Below are 17,073 nucleotides of genomic sequence, written 5' to 3' on the forward strand. Positions count from 1 at the left end.
TTGAAGTGAAATGTTTTTACACTGTAAAGATTGGAGATTTAAATTCTCCATCTCCACACAGTGACATATCCACCATCACCATACACAGTGAGTGAATGTTTCTGTCTTTGATACAGTATCAGCATAAGATATATATATATTAGGGGTGTGACGATACACTCAGCTCACGAGAACGAGACGAGACGAGATTTTAAGAAACCCCGCCGGGTACCCAAAATGCTGCCAAACAAACGATTTGAAAGTGGCGGCGGCATCTTCAATGGTATTTATTTATAATGGTAATACCGGTATTTTCCGACCCATCCTTCTCCTCTTCTTCTTTTCAGAATTACTCTCACAGCTCTGGATGTGTCCCACTATGTTCATTACCTATGGCTCGTTCTCAGGATAAACAACAAAAACATTCTTCTTTTCTGGGTTTAGACGTAGTTTGAGTTTACAGCCACTAGGTGGCAGCAGACGGCCACTCACCTCCTGAACGTTGTTTTTGGAGAAAACCTCTGGGAAGCGCAGCGCTCTCACCTCTGTCAGTGTCTGGAAGGAAAGATGTAAACACCTGTGAGTGGAGCTGTGCTAATGGCTAATCAGGCCCTTTGTTACTGAGACAAAGACGTCGCAGTCGATGGCACACACAAGGGCAAAGAAACACTACCATGTAAACTGACAATAGTGATTATTCAAATGACAATAGTGATTAGGTATTATAGTCCCCCCAACAGAGTTTTCAAAATAGACAAAATAGAATAATTAACTGAATAAAAGAACTGACAGAAAGACACACTGGCTCATTAGAAAGTCTCTCTTCTCTAGCTTAAACAAATCGCAGCAGCAGGGATTCTGACTGGAGCCAAAAATGAGATCATATCATTTCCATTTTAACTCTTTAGAATCTGTGGTGACCTGTCAGTTTGGAAAATGATCTGAAAATCTTAATTACCTCAGACTTTTTAATAGTTCAGGTTGGGTACATTTTGCATTTTTGGTTCATAAACACCCTTGTACAATCCTGCTTTTGTTAAATTAATCTTTATTCACCCCCTACTTGCCTTTTTTGTTTTTTGCATTGCTTACATAACCAAAAACACTGTGTAATATAAATAGGGGATAGAAATACTGTCTAAATTGACTACAATAACCAAGTGCTTGGCAGCTTTAAAAGCTGAGTTACAGGGTAATTTATTGCTGTATAACAACCCTTTTGGGAATCCAATTAAATTAGAGAGAAAATGAAGTAAACTTAAGGCATAATTATGTGCCCATGTGTTTGCTGACTCACCCTCACTCTCTCCATCTGGGTCCTGAAAGGATACAGCAGCTCAAACAGGATCAGACCCAGAGAGTAAATGTCCACTTTGTGAGAGTATGAGTTTCCAGAGAGCTGTCAGGACAAAAGTGAAAAGATGGAATGTGAGATATGAAGTCTTTATTTTTATTTTTTTTTAAATTGTATTTTCAGTTTATGTTTATAGTTTTGGTGAAAATCAAAACATTTCTGCAAATGTCCATGCGTCTGCTCACCTGCTCTGGGCTCATGTAGAGCTTGGTGCCGACCTGGCCCGTGTGTCGGGTCAGGAGTGGGGCGGGCGTCAGGGCGCTCGCCTCTTCCTCATCCTCCTCCTGCTCCATGGCCGTCACCAGGCCGAAGTCTCCCACCTTCACCACGTCATCCATAGTGAAGAAGATGTTGGAGGGCTGGAGGGCAGATGGTGACAGGTTATGTAACATGTACCGAACATTAAACACATGAAGGCGCAGAGCGTTACTAATGCATGAACCTGTTGATGCTATCAGCCGGTATTCCTCTTTACATACACACACACACAGTAAATCAAATCATATATTGATGATTTATATATTGATTGATCAAAGCAAACCCAGGCCGCTTTAAGAACTTTAAGAGTTTTAAGAGCAGATTAGCTAACTATCTTTATACCAGGCACATGCTTCCTGTGTGTTTTTTTTTTGTATTTCACATTAAGTTTTTACTTGTCACTTGCAATACACTAGAAAGGGACAATTGTTGAATTTAATTAATTCATTTTGATTTTAGGGCAAAAAGTATGACTCCACAGAAATTATACAGAGTGAAATGGGAAGTTTTCTCTACTACAGTTCCAGTGAAAGATTTAAGATAAAAAAAGGATGGTGCACAGGATTACTGTATCTTCCAGCTAAAATACTTTCACTTCTGCCTGTACAGCGGACAGAGTGTAGCGTGTGTTCACCTTGAGGTCCCTGTGCATGAGGCCCTTGCTGTGCAGGAAATCGACGGCCTCTGCAATCTGAAGGAAGATATCCAGACACTGGTTGTGCTCCCTCTGCTCCGGGAGGCAGCGCTGAGCCATCCAGTCCTTCAGGTTCTCTTTCCGACAGAGCTGCATCTGGATGTACAGGTACACCTGGAGACAGGAGATGAAGGTTTCAATACATTACTATTCACTGATGTTTTGAAACTGGAAACGAATACATTCATTTTAGAGAACAAAATAAGTGTAGATATATTTTTTGTCCCCAAATCACAGATGTGTCATTTTGATACAAAAGGCAAAACTATTGAAAATACAATATCTTTGTTTAATAATATAATAATAATAATAATATTCTCATTAATTAAACGTTGCTAAATTGCACAATATATGTCCACACCACAATTTGTTTTTGTACTTAAGCTAAAGAAGACAAAAACTTGTCAGTTGCAAACCCAACCTTCAACATCAACCCTGTAAGTACAACAGTAAAGACTGATATTAATAATAAAGAGCCAAAATAAACCTCAACAAGGTGAAACAAGATTTTAGCAGCAGTTAATTGCAGCTGATGCAGTGAATGATTGACTGACCTTGGGAGACGGCTGGACTCGCTGGATTGGAGGAGTTGTGGGGAGAGCCAGGGTAAGTGAGGTTGGCCGGGGGGGAGAGGAAGAGGAAGGGGGGACAGATTCCTGTCGTCTGGTGTGCGAGGAAGACGAGCTGTTCTTTTCTGTCATTGTGCCTGGACTGGCCGCACCGGAAGCCGAGTCCGTGTCTGCATCGGCATCCCGATCGCAGCCCGAGTCCTCGAACACGATGTCAAAGGAAGAGGAGGTGCAGTCGCTGGGACCGCGTGGAGGACAGAGCTCGAAGGAGTGCGGGGTGTCTGAGGCGTCGGGGTCGGCCTGGCTGTCCCTCTCAGACATCAGGCTGTCGTGGCCCAGCAGCGGGTGGAAGGACAGGTCTCCAATGTCAACATCGAAACCTACAGCACCACCAGCACTGCTGGTGAGCAGGGCCCGCGCATCCACAGAGGCCTCCAGAGAGTCTCCTCCGGGCCCAGAGACAGGTGACACTGAGCTGGACACTGGAACTTTGACTGACAGCGCCTCCATGTGGTCAAGGAAGCTCATTGGCCAGTCAGTGGTACTGAAAGAGGGAAAGGAGTGATGTTGCTGACAGGCTTACTGGTACAATATATATGCTAATCATACATACTCCCTAATTACTCCCTGTTCATACCTGCCTGTATTTCACACTATACCTATTTCTTTATACGTAGTGTATGAGCATTGTTGGAGGGAGCCTGAGAACTAAGAATTTCATTGCCAATGCACTGTAACTGTTGTGAAAAATAAAGAACGTGAAACAATCAAACAACTACTTTGTCAATGTTACCACTAATTATTGAAGATAACTGTGCAAATGTGCTATAAAATAGTTATACTTCCAAAATACTTAAAACTGTGAAAAGACGCAAACAGAGTTAACAAGAGGTCCAACTCAGGGTGCAACCACTTACACTTTATTTAATTTGGCATGAAGCCCAGCATTCATTGTGCACCAACCTTTGAGGCACCCTCAAAAGAAGAATCTCTGCATGCTTATCTGGTGCTACTTTTAGCTCTAATCTACCCAAGCAAACTAACAGAGGAGTAAACACACCACACTTCCAATTGCAAACATGCTTGTGTGCTTGTATGCTTTTCATCCCCTGGCACTCAAACATCTGTGTTAATCAACCGATGAAGTGAGGCGAGTGATGTAAAGTCTGTGGTGTAATAAATGTCACAGTTTCTCTTTAGGGGAGGGGTTAAAGTCTTTGCATGGATGCCATCCCTGGACGACAGACCTCTGGCAGTTAGTGTCATGCTTGACCTGGTGAGCTGTACAAGATAACAGGTTTAAAAGCCCCAGCTCACCTGGCATCTTTCAGCCACCTCTGGTCCATCTCTTCCTGCCAGCCCTCAGGGGGGCTCTCCTGCCAGGCGTTGAAGTAGCGGATAATCCCCGGGTGCTCCAGCTTGGCGAGGGCCTTTACCTCTCGCATCACCTTCTCACGAGCCAGCTCTCTGAATGACGTAAAAACTGAGCGTTAGAGTTTAATCCACATTTTAATCACAAAGTTCAGGATCTCAAGACAATTCCAACAAAGACTTTGCTGTTTATTATTAGACTTTTTGTGTTTAGTATTCCTAGTCACACACTCCATTACACTAACTGTAATGACGGCCACATGGGCCCAGTCAAAAGCACTGGACATGAAAATAATTAACAGAGTAGTTTGTAATGCACTTTCCTGAAATGGAAATAAAGGCAGAGCTGCTGTTGCTTAACACTTTTATTCCATGCTCGTCAGTATAAATATTAATGCATGGCTAATATTTGTACCAAAAAGCTTCTGTTTTTAGACATGTACGCTGCAGCTTACATAACTCAATCTAACAGCTTTAAAAGAAAACAGAGATAAAGGAAGTAATAATAGCCTCCAGCAAGGAAGTCTGTGGTGTGACCAGCAAGAGGCGCTACCTGTTGGGCAGACGGATTCTTTTGATGGCGTAGTTGCAGTCGTCCACTTTGTTGCGGGCTTCAAACACAACACCGAACCCCCCGCGGCCGAGGCACTGCACCGGCTCAAAGTCAGTCAGGTACCTGGGGAGGAGGCACTTTGGTCATTATGTAAAGAAGAATCACATGTTTCTCAGTGGTAGGAGGGAGCTGTGTGTGACAAGTGTTATCACATACATGCCTGACAACAAAAGACCAGAGATCATACAATTCACTGTGGTCAAGAAGGCTTATTAAGTGGTAAAAGGTGATTATCAGGGAAGGAGCCAAATCCCTGTCAAGGCTGGCTGTGGCTGCTGAGCTGGCAGGTAACCAACTCACAGTGAAACAGTTGTATTTAAATTAATGTTGTGCTGTGAGAAAAAATAACTAGGCTAAGACAGACTATGCTTACGAACAGCATAGACAAATGTTTGTATATAACATGATTTTTCTCCCATCTTGCAGCTTCATAAACCATTTAAAACCACAACCAAGTTCTCTGTTATTCTAATTTTCATTTTTATTTAGTTTTTGTTGTTTCACACTACCAAACTCTGCCTCCATTTACTCTCTTCTACACCAGTGGTTCTCAAAGTGAACAGGGGCGCCATGAGGTCGGGTCAGGGGTGCTCTTAAGATTGTAAATAAAATTAATGAAAATAAATATCATTATCACTGTATTAAAAACATTTTGCTGTTACGCTACAGCTAATGACATGAAAACTCATCGATGCTGGTTAATGGACAGGTTGTGGCTGCTTGTGGAGGACAGATATACATCATAAATGTGTGATCTGGCTCTCTCAACCCCTGATATAAAAGAAAACAAGACAAGAAACCACCTGTCTGTGGAGTCAGACCTGCAGGTCGTGCTCTCTCTCTACCAGTATGTGCAGCAGGCTTTTAAAATAAAAGCTAATTTTAATTTTGAGGAAGAAGAATAAAATAAATATATTTAAAATATTATTGTATATAATTGTATTCACTGTTGAATGAAATATTTATCTGTAAATCTCTGTTTGAGAATGAGCAATTATTATATACTTAATTCAGATTTAATGTAATATAATATCAAATCCCCAAAAATTCAACCGATAAGCATCTGTATGCATATATTCCTGTTATATTGGCAGGTGGTTGGCTCAGGGTGCCATGACAAGGGTGCCGGGCTCTAAAAAGTTTGTGAAGCACTGTTCTACACCCAGTCAAAGCATGCCTGCTCAGGCTTTTTAGGGGTTTGAAGGCTGTCTCATTCGGAAATGTGGGGGCACATGTGATTCAGACCTTGCTTCCTGATCTCTATCTCCCTCGTGATGATCCTGACTCATTCCTGCCTCAGCTGCTGCAACAGCCACCAGTTTTATTTCTGGAAACTTCAACGGCAAGAGCAATTTGCATGGGTTGCAGCAGCAGCTTTATAGGAAAGGGGCGGGTGTGTGTTGTTTGTCATTTTAGGGTGGATCAAAAGAAGAGAATGTGCAAGTGATGACAACAGGAGAAAAAAAAACCTGCGGGGAGCGGTAGAGCCATATTATTCAGCTAACAAATGTAAACATGCAAACTCCATCGATCAGATTACACGAGGTCAGTGGCAGCCCATAAATTATGGCTACCGATCATATTTGGGCTGTCCAAAGCAACAAAAAAAAAAACTTCTGACAATGCGCTGACAGTGATGTAAAGTGACACCGACCCTGTGGCAGATGCTGCTGGGTAGGGCGGGGTCTGCGGGGGCCAAGGTCATTTTCATTTGATGGCAAACAGCTGAGTTATCCAATCATGCACTACTACGACTGGTATTTCCCATCTCTGCCTTGTCCTATCAAGGCAGGCTGGAAGACCAGTGGTCACCATGGTAACAGTGCCGAATCTGTAGCTACACCTTGAAAGAGTGAGACTTGCATGCGACTTTCAAGTGTGAGGATAACAATTCCCCGCACAGTAGTAAGTGTTACGTGAGGTTCTCCTGAGTCATGACAAAAAAACATTCACACGGAGCAAATTCTGCCTCAGCTTCATAGTGTGTTAATGATGTACCTGGACACATATTCACTGGAACGGGTCTCCATAGCAACCGGCTCTTTGGATTCCACAACCTCAAGGTCAAACTTGCAGTCTGTCTGGCACTGTGTCTCCGACTCTTTCCGTTGCTTTGAGGGACAGAAGGAGGACAGCATAAGACACATTGAGGGAATAATAAATATTTAGGACACAGAAGAATCACCTGTTTATATGTTGCTTTATAAGAACAGAATTGTTACTCTATAGTTTGAAATTAAGTTTTTTAAATCACTCAAATTTAAACATGGACATGGATGTCACAATAAAGTTCGTTATGTGGCATATTTTGAGGAAATATTTCTCGATGGGGTCATAAATATGTGTGATAAAGCAGAAATCAACCTTTTTCTTACTGTAGTTGTTGCATGCATTGTCTAAATTAACATTGTGTGACAGGAATAACCACCAGCAGTCACTGTAGCTATGGTATTTCATGCAGCAGGCTGTATCTGTGGTCTTACCCTGACATAGGCCACAGGGGCAGGGGGGTGGAAGAACTTGCGGACGATGTAGGTGGTGGCGGCGATGCAGAAGACGATGGTGCCGAGGATCTCTTTCCACCAGGGCAGCAACAGCACCGGGTCCTTTCTCCTGCGACTCTCACCTCCTGCCCCATTTCCCTTTATCACACTCACGGCACTGTCACGTTTCTCCCTGTAACGCTTGTTGTAGGGGAAGTAGTAGCCATTGTCTACAAAGAGGAAAATCAGACAGTGGGGGTTTTGTTCATTTTGTCCTCTCAACCAATTCACTTTTCTATGCTGTACACTCTGGGTGCCTATGCAGCATGGCTATTGCGTACTGCAGCTACTGGTAAGACATTATTTGGTTTTTTACAGCATATGTCCAGTATCAGGTTCTTACCATACGGATACTGAAGGATGGACAGGGCTCCGTTGCTGTATTCATCATGGGAGAACTTGTCATTATTCAGACACTTGTCAAATTCATCAGAGCCGACCAGGGCTGGTGTCCGAGATGGGGAATCTGTGTCAAGGACAAAGATGAATAAGGTCTCTGATCTCGGTAGAAAGAGGGATCAGGAGAGTTGGAAGAACAATCACAGGATAGTCAACCATTAAGGGGATTAAAGTCAAAGCATTATGGACTCAGTGTCTGGTCGCTGCTCACCCCAAAGGTTGCCCTCACAAAATAAGGTGCCTTGATGATTAGACACAGCACCTAATGAGTAGGGAGATGTGGACTTACGGATTAGGGGCTTCCATTTAACAGTTGGTAGTGGAATTATGTCCTTTTCTGATCCAATAGCTTTGGAAGGGAACTTTTCAGAGATCCTCACAGAGGACTGGAGGTAGAGCTGTCCCTGGAACATCCCTGATAAACCGAGGGCAAAGTTATACATGCATTCGATTTACCAGCACCTTGCAGAAGATATTACGAATAATGCAACTAAACATTACAACGCTTGCAGTGCGAGTAGGAATTTACCAAGGTAAACACTGGACTCTGCAGCTCCTCTGGCCTTCTTCGGATTCTCATCATCCTCCTCCTCCTCCTCAGTTTCCGACTGGTTGCTGTAGGCATTGTCGTCAAACAGGGTGATTGGTGTGACTTTCCCCCCGCCCACCAGCCAAGCCGAAGCGATGGGTGTGCAGAACTACACAACACAGGTGATACAGAATGAGTTATTCATCTCCATAGGGAGGGTCATTAAGCACTGAACTCAAGCAGCCAAGAGTTTGAATAAACCGTTCCAAACATGCTTAGTAAATGCTATGGAATTACTGATTACAATGGGGTTTTTCGGGCAGTTTATAGCATCTCACCTGACGTTCCCAGACCAGCTGTCCATCAGGCTCGGTACTGAAGGCCATGACCTTCCAGTCGGGAACAGACACTTTGATAACGAGGTCCAGATTCTGGTTCTGCTTTTGCTGGCTCTGCGTCTGCTCTCTCTCCTTTGGTTCATCACTGATGACCCGCTGACTCTCCCTCCAGTCGTTGCCATTCACAACTTCTCCTTCCAGGAAGTTCATTCCAGACTGTATCTCCGGAAGGAGCTTCAGCTCAAAGTTTCCAACACTGAAGTTCCACCTAGTATCAAGAGTGATAATACACGACTGAAAACACTACTTCAATTTTAATTTTGTTACTGATTATCACAATTAAGGATCGACTTGTAAACAAAAGCAATAATTATTTAACATGGGCCTGTTTAACACAATTACAGATTTACCACTGACAGAAAGTCAATCAAGTGCCTCTGACACTTTCTGCAAAACCACACAAGATACAGTAGCTGCTTCACAACTCACGCTGACTATCCAGCTGACTGTCAATGACAGAATGATTGACTGATTAAGGAAAACTCACTTCTCCATCCCTGATCGGGGTCTGATGGCTCGCACAGTTTTCTGAGTCCTCTGCAGCAAGAGGACATCTTCGGGCTCCAGCTCGTCTTCCCCCCAGCGACTGCAGCCCACCGCAGAGCAGATGTACCGAAGCTGAGGCAAACAGCGTGAGAGGAAATTACAAAGAGGGTTATTCTACTGTGTTAAGAGACCAACTTGGTGTTACGTTGGCCTCTTTCAAAAACATTTGGTATGGTAAAAGAGAGGAAAAACTCAAGTCTTTAAAAGCACACTACAAGATTTAGTTAAAGTGATATTACTGACCTTGCCACTGTAGGCCCCCAGGCCATATGTAGTTAGGGATTTACCGCCAACCAGGACAGTGTCCTCTCCGATTCGGTAGGACGAGTCCAGCAGGGACTCCACACTGAAAGGCACTGCCTCCATGCTCTCCCTGTCCCGGTTCCACTGAAACAAGGCACCGTCCAGAGAAGGGATGACCATCTTATTGCCAAACACCTGCAGGGACAAACAAGTTGGTTTTAAAGTGTCAGTGTTGATGGCTGATGTGTCAAAAACAAGTCGATGTTCATGAGTTGGAAAAGTACATATCCCAACACAAGAACAGGTACGAATTCTTTAAGTTCTCATTCAATACAAATCAAGTTAGTTCTTAATATTTTTCATCTTGGTTATTCCACAGTATGAACATGTATATAAAGGGGCCAAACCACAGACCCACCATGGATTGGCCCCTACTTAATCTGGCAGTTTATAAATTAGCTAGCTTTTGTGGAAATTGTCACATTTGAGTGCACTCAGGCACAGATTGTCACTTTTTAGTTTGACAATTCTTGTTCTTGAAATGCTAGAGAGTTTTTAATATGAAACTGGAACAGGAGGTGCGAGTTAATAAAATAAGTTCTTTTTTTTTTTACTGTCTATGACATATTCTCCAGATATAGACGCTGAAACTGTAGGGGAAGGTGTACATGTTGCCGGTATAATTTAATATGAGTTGTGTGGCTGCTCTACCCTACAACCTCAAACCTAACATGGTGACTGCTGGTTGATTTTTTCTGTATCTTGTAGTCCATTAATGTTAGCCTACGTTTGGTGGTATAGTAGTGGGCCATGTATTGCAATACAAATTCTCCTCCTACAGAATAGTATGTGAGGACTACTGGCACTCTTGTTGAAGAAACTACATTATTTCATTATGAAACTCTGCTCCAGTGTCACTAAGCAAAAGAAATGATTAAGATTAAATTATATATGTTATTATGTCTGATGCAATAGCATTTAACACACATCAGAACTCCTGGAATATCTATTACAGTTTGAAAAGCCGTTTTCAGTTCAGACAGACAATAGTTCAAACACAGAAACACTTGCCTACACAGACAACACTGTCCGACACACATCCGCCTACACAGCAGCAGCTTTAGCCCCCGCACACTTGGACTCAATCCACAGGCTTGGGACCATTACACAACTAAGAGCCTAAGTAATTAACCTGGATCTTTATAAAAGTGTGCAACCATGGATAATGTGTGTGTGCTCCTGTATGTGTGCTGTCAGTTGCTCACTGTAGGGGGGCAGCAAGCATGACATCATTGTAAAAACCTGAGCCTAATCCTGATTTAACCTGCACAGCTTTGGCTCGGCAGGGGGCATAAGGACGACCGTTTTCTACAAGCACTTCAATCATTATTATACAAAAGGCTGTCATCTAGTTGTGACTCACTCTTTTCAACAAACTTTTCAGTGACATAATAGCAATTTTGGACCAATTAGTGATTACTTTTATTGTTATTGGACACTTCCAAAAGTGATAAACACACGAGGTGCTGCTGGTGTCCGACCTATCAATCACCTAATTTTGGAATTCTTATCAGTCAGGAGTCTAAGGGGGTAAGACAGTCAAACAGTCAGCGTAATTGCTTTGTGGTGGATTAAAATGCCAGGAGGGACAAATGTGTGGCAGAATGATTTACTAGAGAGCAGAGCCAGGAGCAGGGGTGATGTCATCTTTTTAGTGGGTGAAGGGGATGGGGGGAGGTTTGGAGACAAGATCAGGACAAATTTAGCAAGTGAAAGGAGGAGGGGTTAATAATCTGACCATCACATCACACCATGCTTGTATGTCTGAGGGGGTGCAAAGAGGTTTACAGTGGAGGGGAACTTCTCAAAGCTGTGGATGAGTCATCCTGCTCCTGATGCCTTAATCCATGTCTCTGATCTGGCCCAGTGTTCTAACACCAGTTACCCTGGATCTCCTCTCTCAGCTGCTCATCCTGTCCATCTCCTCCTGTCCACAGACTCACTCATGGACACAGTCCTCTGATTTCTGCACTAACTGATCTTGCCCTACAAAACTCTCTTTTAGCAAGAAGTGAAACTGAGGAGAAACAAAGAGAAGTTGTAAAACGTTTTGCATTATTTATGTAGCATTTATCCATATATATTGTCATGACATCGCGAATCACTGAATTCTCCTTGTAAATGAATAAAGAAATCACTCTAGGTCCCTCCTGCCCTGATGACAATGGCAATGTCAACTAACTTCCTAACATCAGATAATAATACACTGGTTTATGTTACCTGGATGTTCAATAATTTATTCAATTTTATTTATATAGCGCCAAATGATCACAGAAGTTATTTCAGGACACCTTTCGTATAGAGCAGGACCATAATCCTTATAATAAAAACAAAAATCAGTCAATTATTAACCATTTCTCTGTTTTATTTTGACAGCTCCTGAATCAAAAAAGCAGTTTGTCTATGTGAAAGTCATCAAGGAAGGCACTAAAGTTTAGTGATTAAAAACGGCTGAGAACAGATGAGACTGAGATGACTTCTTAATTAAGTTATTTACAGCTAAAGGTATTTTATGGCCAGTGGATGTGACCAATATGAGACATCTTTTTAAAAACATAAACTTTTGTTCTTCTGTAATATTATTCAATGGGCAGAAATCTGGATTGATTTATGTAGAAGTGCTGTTCCCTCTACACTATGTCCAGATAAACACTCATCCCGTTACATGTTCTGTGCTTTACTGCTAACCTCTTTGTTGTTTATGGTTTTAAATGAGGGAAAACTCCAACAACCCACCTTGGGGTGTCACAAATGTTCTGACTTTTGGTATCAAACCTGCAGAACATTATTTGAGATGTTATTACTTTCCCGCTACATCCTGATATATGTGCGGTGGGTAAATTTAAGAATAGACACGCCATGAAGCTCACAGAAACCCTGCTAGCTATTGCTAAGAAAATGTATTCCATTAAAATGAAAATCTGTTTGTGTCTGCCAATCAGAATACGGTCATTGAAAAATGTTAGCTGCATAGCATTCAAGAAAGAAAATTATGTTTTGTTGATGTGGTAAGAGCCTTTCTTAATGACATGAAAACCCCCCATCAAAGCAAATTAAAAGGTATCCTTTGGTGAACTGTGTATAAAATTATGATCAAAGTCCCACCCCCACTCTGTTTTTCATGTCTTTGTCTTGTCTGTTTGTTTTATTTTTTGTTACATCTTGAAAACAAAAGAAAAGGGTTTGCGTTTTCAATTTATGTAGAATAATAAAAGATTCAAATAAGCTAATCACTTACAAAAATGTTCAAATTTTTTTTTTTTTTTAAGACTTCTCAGCACAAACGTTTTCCTCCTGCTCGTGCCTCTTTTGCGATGACTTCCCTTTGCCTATTAATTTTTAAAGAGCTATAACACAGATTCATTCAAGTCTTATGCTCTTTTTTGAATGTGTGGATGCGCCTTTTTCTAAAAAAAGAATTCCACTATCACTCTGAGACCAGAGCCATTCAGTTATTTTAAGATATTCATGTGTTGGCTGCAGGGAGACTCCAGTGTCTTAACTCTGCATGGACAGACTGTAGTTTCATATATTTGTTTTTGTAGCATTAACACTATATGTTCACCACACTATAATGCTTATTAGTTCATCTTTATTAGTATATCTTATAAATATCAAATAGCATTTCAAAATTCAAATGAGCTGGAGCACTTGATAATTATTCGATATTACTAATCATGTCACTGTACTCCTCCCTTGGGAAATGTTGGTGTGGGGGTGTAGGTTCAGAGGGAGAGGGGGTTGGGGGGGTCAGACGGTGGTGTGTGCGTTGCTGCCGATGCTCCAGCGGTCCTGTCAAACACTGTCAGCTCTCACCCGCCGCTAATGTGCCACTGTTGGCCCACAAGGCTACTGCTCCACTTAAAGGCGGCAGACAGCGTGAGACCAAGAAATGTTGGTGGTTTGAGCAGGACGAAAACAAAAAGACACAACAATCACAGCAAAATCAAAACGGCTGGAAGAGGGATCGACTTTCTGCCAAAAATATCGCCCATCTGGCCTTTTTCATTTCCTTTCGCCGCGCTGAAAGAATTATTGCTTGTCACATTAGTCACAGCTAGGTGATCAATCGTTAGTCATTGTGTAGCGATAAATCAAATTCTCTCTTCGTTCATTCATTCGCGCTGCATGCCGGCAGAGGTGCGCGAGTGTGTGTGTGTGTGTGTATTGTCTATTCTGTGATGACATCATCTCTGGTCTGTGGCATTACCTCACCTCCCTGATCACCCAACCCCCCTCCTCCCTCTTCTACATCCCTTTAACCCCGCCCCCCACAGCATGACTCACTCCCACGTTGGCACTGACTCCCACCATGTAACCCCCCACTCCACATACACACAACCCCTCTTCACCCCCCCTAACACCCCCCAGCAACTCCTGGTTTTCTGAAGTGATGGCGTCTTTTTCTGCAGACAATGCTGTTTGTGGTTCTGCTGTCCCTCATTCCACAAAAAAAAGAAAAGAAATGTACACACTCCGCAGGATGCAGCAGGTGACTGGCTGTTTCCTCCCCGGCATGTCGAGGCCAGCCAATGGCATGGCGACAGACCCCCCCCCAGCCTCTAATCACCGAGCAGACTGGTGTCTCAGGGACCCGGCAAGCACCAATGAAACAGTTGCTAAGCGCTCAGGATGGGGGGGGCGGCAGGAGACAGTGGCAGCCCCCACCACCACCACCACCACCAACACAGCAGAAAGGCATCCCAGGTTACTGAGGGCAGAGAGGGCAAGGCTGGAATTAAACTTACATAAAGTACATGGGCATAAAAGACACACACCCACACACACAGCGGATCATAACAAATGACGTCACTGCGAGTCACCGGGTTCGGCGCGGACAGGCATCTCTCCTCGTTCCGCTCTGTCAGCCAAATGAAAGCCAACAGGTGAAAACACACACAGATAGAGGGAGTCTAACACACACAAACAGAGTCAGCATCCTCAGTCACAACATGAGCACACTGGAGGATGACAGGAGGATGTTACACGTGTGTCTGTCTATGAATTTCTTCACACGTCCTGTGAAGTCTCACACACTGAACACAGATATAAAGGCAAGGAAAACAATGTAATGTCCCCCGAGAGTGTGTAAAGCCACTGTGAAAAGTAGTGACAGAAATACTTTGCTGCTGTGTTCTACTAGTTTTACTCTGACTTCTTCATTTTTAATTCATTACATTTGGATACTTCTACCCGTTTCTAAAGAGAACGTCTGTTACTTACTATAGAATAAGTTAAGACGAGATTTAAACTGTTAGACCTTAATTCTATATAGAAAATGTCTACAAACAAAATGCTGGCTTCTCTAAATTTAACTTCTACATTTACAGAGAGAGAAAATATTTCTGTTATGTATAGTTCTTTTGATACAGTACAGTATTTATTATTAAGTACGCTAAGCACACTTACTTACAAATATTTAAAGAATTTGTTCAGTGGTATTACAGTAAGTGATTTTCCCTTTTTTCAGTTTTGTTTTTGCAAGTGTGAAATGTTATGGCTTTTTACACTATTGTCTGTTATTAAGGCAAATACACATAAATATATATGCGCATCCATAAGCTAGTTCTTGGGCGGGAGAGAAGAAAGTCATATTAACTGTATAGGAAAACACAATTTCAATCTCTCCAAAGAAAAACAGCCTAGTTTTTCTTTTTTTTCTTTTTTAAAGAGTTTTTAAAAGTGATTGATAAGCAAGTTGAAGACTTTCATCAGACCATAGAGAATCACGTTACCCCTCAACTGAAGGCATGAAATAGGCCAAAACTTCAGTTCCCATATAACGAGTGCCATATCTCATGATTTAGTACAGCAGGGTGCAATTTTATATTCAAGGTCAAATTTACATTCTGGTGCATCCAGATGAGAAGCTATATTACACTCAGACAGTCTCTACTGTACAACCATTAAGTGCTTCGAGGAACCTTAGGGGTTCTCCACATCATAACCTCTGAGGAGGTTCATGAATTCTGATTTTCTCCATCTCAAAACACTGCAGTTCTCAACCATGTGAGATCAAGAAGCATAAGTTAGAAGGTTTTTTTTTTTTTTTAAATCCCAAACCCACACTACAGCAGCTGATTTCAGTGATTAGTTCCCTCCTTCTAATTGTAGGTTTGCAAACCAGACTATTCAGGCTGAGTGGCATATTCTGGAGAACCACTTCACCCAATAATACGGGAGGTTCTCAAACACTTGAATGAGATTCTTCTAAAGTGAGTAACCCTAAAGTTGCAGTATTTGGATTATTGATCAGCTGACACAGTTTATCTTGTACTTTCATTATATGTACATTTTTATGTTTCCAGCTAAGTGTTCATTTCTTTTTATATTATTTGCATTTCCCAGATGGGACCGGTCAGTCGAACAGTCAGGGTAAGCATTTGTAAGGTCTAGACCTGCTCTACATGATGAACTGTTATAGCAGAGTAATAAAGTAAAGATATACTTATATGACAGAGCCAGAGAGTTCATTACATTCAAACGCGCCTCACCAGCACCAGAATACCAACATTAACCTGATCTCAACAGCCACCCAGACCTTTGTTAGTATCAGAGGCGTTTTCCCTGAGGCAAAACTCTCACAGACACAGAGCGAGTCCACATCAAAGTAAACCATGAGCACGTCTCTGGTATGTATCTCGGAGAGCAGCGCTCAGGGCTTCACTTCACTTTCAGCATGTCGGTGTGGGCGGTTTAAGCTTCTGTATACATGTACAGATGAGGGTCTTGCTGTGCTTGTATGTGTAAACCACTACAGTCAACAAAGAGGCTAATCCTCAAGGCGAAACAGCTACTCTCAGATTTATGTGGGGGTGTACAGTATGTCTGGTGTGTACTGTGTACATGAAATGAATGTAAGCAACCGCAACCTTTGGTTGACTGTTCAAAGTGCACGGAGTTCAATTATTGGTCTTGCTGTCTACAGAAAGAAAGCCAGGAGGGACAGTGTTTGTTTTGAGGCAAAGATGAGATCCTCAACCTCACTCTGACATGTCAAGACTGTGGAAATTGAGTTTTTCACTGGTAGATCTTAATCATCTGAGCAATGTCTGTTAACCTGTTTAAGTGGCTGTGGTTGACTGTAAATTTACATTTATTTTACATGGACCAGTATCTTTGTTTATTATGGTGCACAAAAAGGGCAATAAATCTAGATTTTTGTTGCATTAACATTCTTCCATATGTGTGCTGGCTGTTCAATATTAAGTAGGTTTCCTATGTTTTCCCTCCCATTTATATTAATAAAAATGCAAAGGAAACACAGGAGTTGGTCTACCTCAGGTTTGCTGAGGCTGGAGGACACCAGGCACCCTGAGCCGACATCTAGGTCCCACTGCTTCCTGCCCTGATTGTGAGGATCCAGGGCAGAGATCCGCCCATCCAGGGTACTGATGATCACAAGAGACCTGTGGACACAACACAAAAATAAACACTAAGGATTTGTAGACACTTTTTGTAGCTTTACATACTGGTAAGAATACACCCTTTTCAGCACTGTCTTGCACTTGTCAAGG

The 17,073-nt window shown here is 42.3% G+C and overlaps 1 protein-coding gene across 1 annotated transcript in view; it reads right to left on the minus strand.

Annotated features, from left to right (window-relative positions):
* The window catches only part of eif2ak3 (eukaryotic translation initiation factor 2-alpha kinase 3), a 32,039-nt gene that overhangs the window by 3,786 nt on the left and 11,180 nt on the right, over positions 1-17,073 (minus strand). The window contains exons 2-17 of the mRNA XM_035674001.1: positions 16,836-16,965; positions 9,497-9,691; positions 9,195-9,325; positions 8,648-8,915; positions 8,310-8,478; positions 8,070-8,195; positions 7,725-7,847; positions 7,322-7,551; positions 6,837-6,949; positions 4,779-4,901; positions 4,172-4,321; positions 2,840-3,398; positions 2,226-2,399; positions 1,519-1,692; positions 1,277-1,378; positions 472-534 (exon numbers count right to left, since the gene is read on the minus strand). Coding sequence (XP_035529894.1) covers positions 472-534; positions 1,277-1,378; positions 1,519-1,692; positions 2,226-2,399; positions 2,840-3,398; positions 4,172-4,321; positions 4,779-4,901; positions 6,837-6,949; positions 7,322-7,551; positions 7,725-7,847; positions 8,070-8,195; positions 8,310-8,478; positions 8,648-8,915; positions 9,195-9,325; positions 9,497-9,691; positions 16,836-16,965 — 2,830 coding nt within the window. The remainder of the gene's footprint in view (positions 1-471; positions 535-1,276; positions 1,379-1,518; positions 1,693-2,225; positions 2,400-2,839; positions 3,399-4,171; positions 4,322-4,778; positions 4,902-6,836; positions 6,950-7,321; positions 7,552-7,724; positions 7,848-8,069; positions 8,196-8,309; positions 8,479-8,647; positions 8,916-9,194; positions 9,326-9,496; positions 9,692-16,835; positions 16,966-17,073) is intronic.

The sequence above is a fragment of the Morone saxatilis genome, unplaced genomic scaffold (genome assembly GCF_004916995.1).
Source record: "Morone saxatilis isolate NCDOM2014 unplaced genomic scaffold, NCSU_SB_2.0 Contig3, whole genome shotgun sequence".
In the NCBI taxonomy this organism is placed as follows: Eukaryota; Metazoa; Chordata; class Actinopteri; family Moronidae; genus Morone; species Morone saxatilis.